Here is a 2,322-nt window from a genome sequence, read left to right as displayed (position 1 = left end):
ATGTCAGCGTGTGAAGAGCGAACCAAACGACTTGCTATAGTGAGAAGTATCTGGGTTCTGGGAACTCCAGCTGGTACTGCTGTGGGAGCCCTGATCTACGATGCAGGAGGGTTCTGCTGGGTGTTTGGTTTTAGCACGGTCCTTTACTTAAGTTCATTCTTTTACTCTGTTTTCGTCGTGAAAGATAAAGAGAAACTGATCGAAGAAAATAAAGAAATCTCAAAACAAAAGCGTTTGTGGAGCCCCCGGAATGTAGTCGACTTATTTCATGTTTGCTTAAGAAAGCGCCTAGGAAATGGGAGGTGGCACATTATGATTTTATTAGGAATCATGCTTATGCTTATGAGTGCATCTCCACACAATTTGTACTTATGGTTATTGCGAGTTCTCAACTGGGACATAGACTCATACAGTATATACAAGATTGTTAATGATGTTGGTCAATCGCTGGCAATGCTTTGCTTTACTCCGATTTTTGGATATCTGCGTCTCCATGACTGTTCTCTGGGAGGTATGACTCTTGTACTAATATTTTGTCGACTCTTAGCTTTTGGGATGACAACTTCACCAAGCCAGTGGTGGGTCCCTTACGTTTTCATCTTCATCCCAGCGGAGTTTGTTATCAAAGGTAAATTCATGTACAAAATGAAAGTTTGAAATGTCTAGAGAAATTTACTGGTAAAATACAAGCATACATACTCACAAACACACATACACACACACACACACACACACACACATATATATATATATATATATATATATATATATATATATATATATATATAAAACGAATTTTGAGCGAAGCGAAAAATCTATTTTTGGGTGAGATCGCCATGTCGTCCTGATGGAAGTTCTTAAGGTAGCTTCCTAAGGGATATATGTTACTACATTGATATTCCCAGAGAATTCAACCTTCAGGTCCCAGAATTCTAACTCCTGGAGTGAATATCCTTAAAATTTCTCTCAAGGATATCACAAAATATCAGAGGACGTATTCTTGACACGCCACATAGCAATCTGCACCCCTAAAAGAATTTACGCTTCGAGGGGGACGTGGCAGGAGAATTAGAAAGTGGGGCCATAACAAGGTTACCCTCGTTCTCATACTACTATTGACCACCACCACAGCGCCATTCCTAAGATGGCGGACATTCCTTGTAGCATTGAGCGTGGTGCTACAGATACAGTGCCTCGGGGAGGGAACTGTGAAGATCTTTTCTTTCAAGAATAGAAGGGTGGTCCATCAGGACGACATGGCGATCTCACCCAAAAATAGATTTTTCGCTCCGCTCAAAATCCGTCTTTTGGGCTCAAGCCATGTCGCCCTGATAGAAGTTTACCAGAGCATCAATGTATCTATGGATTTTCATCAGTGCCTTAACCTTAGGACAACCCTTCTATGATCATTTGGATCAATCGAGACAAGTGACGTTACCGTTATCCGTCATTTTCACTAATCATATGCGATGTTAGTGCTTCCTGCCCCCTACAGGGAAGAGTCATTAGAAAAATGGGGTCTTAAGGTTAGCATATTTTGTATGAACAAACATAAGTATACATTGGATGTACAAACCGTCTCGTAGTTTGTGAATATTACCATATACTTATCAGTGTTTCTTATATCCATTGTTTATGAGCATACAATTATATGAAGAGTACATACTCTGGACTTTTAATCATGCAATTGTTGGGCGAATTAGGACGCAATTACATTCTAATAGACATTTATTTTCAATAAATGACTAAGTAAATTAGCAAGTAAAACGAATGTAGCATGATAACGGAATTATACATGTAACATGTACAGAGATTATCTTTCTTTCTTGGGAAGAAAGAAATGATGAGTGCCACTCTCAGATTGAAGAAAATTTATAATAAAATTTCTTTCCATAATTCCTGTACTAGTTACTTCTATCAGCACTGTGTACTACGTACACACGGCACTAGTGCTATCTGTATAATTCCACACCTGGGATTTTTTAACAGAGCTAGTGTCGCCATGGTAACACTTATTCAAAGGAGGTCACACTAAGAGAGATGACCCCTTCTCCCTTTAATTGACAGTCCCAGTCAATTAGCTGTTCATCATAATATTAGACGGCATGTTAAATACTCTACCCGACGTCACCACATGCTGCATCAGTTCATGGACTTGCTTAGCATAGTGTTTGTAGAACACTCTGGATGATTCTCATCCAGTATATGAGCGAGGACATTCAAAGTCCCAAGCAATTAACTATTTATGACAGTAATTAGGGGGGAGGTTTTAATACACTACCTGCCGCCACTACACAGTGCTTCAGTTCGTGGACCTGTTTC

At 39.5% G+C, this 2,322-nt stretch overlaps 1 protein-coding gene across 1 annotated transcript in view; it reads left to right on the top strand.

Moving 5' to 3' along the window:
- The window catches only part of LOC137638035 (lysosomal proton-coupled steroid conjugate and bile acid symporter SLC46A3-like), a 1,161-nt gene extending 504 nt beyond the window's left edge, over positions 1-657 (top strand). The window contains exon 1 of the mRNA XM_068370129.1: positions 1-657. This exon is cut by the window's left edge and continues 504 nt beyond it. Coding sequence (XP_068226230.1) covers positions 1-657 — 657 coding nt within the window.
- The last annotated feature ends 1,665 nt before the right edge of the window (positions 658-2,322 follow it).

Source organism: Palaemon carinicauda, chromosome 1 (genome assembly GCF_036898095.1).
Source record: "Palaemon carinicauda isolate YSFRI2023 chromosome 1, ASM3689809v2, whole genome shotgun sequence".
Taxonomy (NCBI): Eukaryota; Metazoa; Arthropoda; class Malacostraca; order Decapoda; family Palaemonidae; genus Palaemon; species Palaemon carinicauda.
The sequence above is the reverse complement of the archived record's forward strand: the minus strand, read 5'-3'. Positions and strand labels throughout refer to the sequence as shown.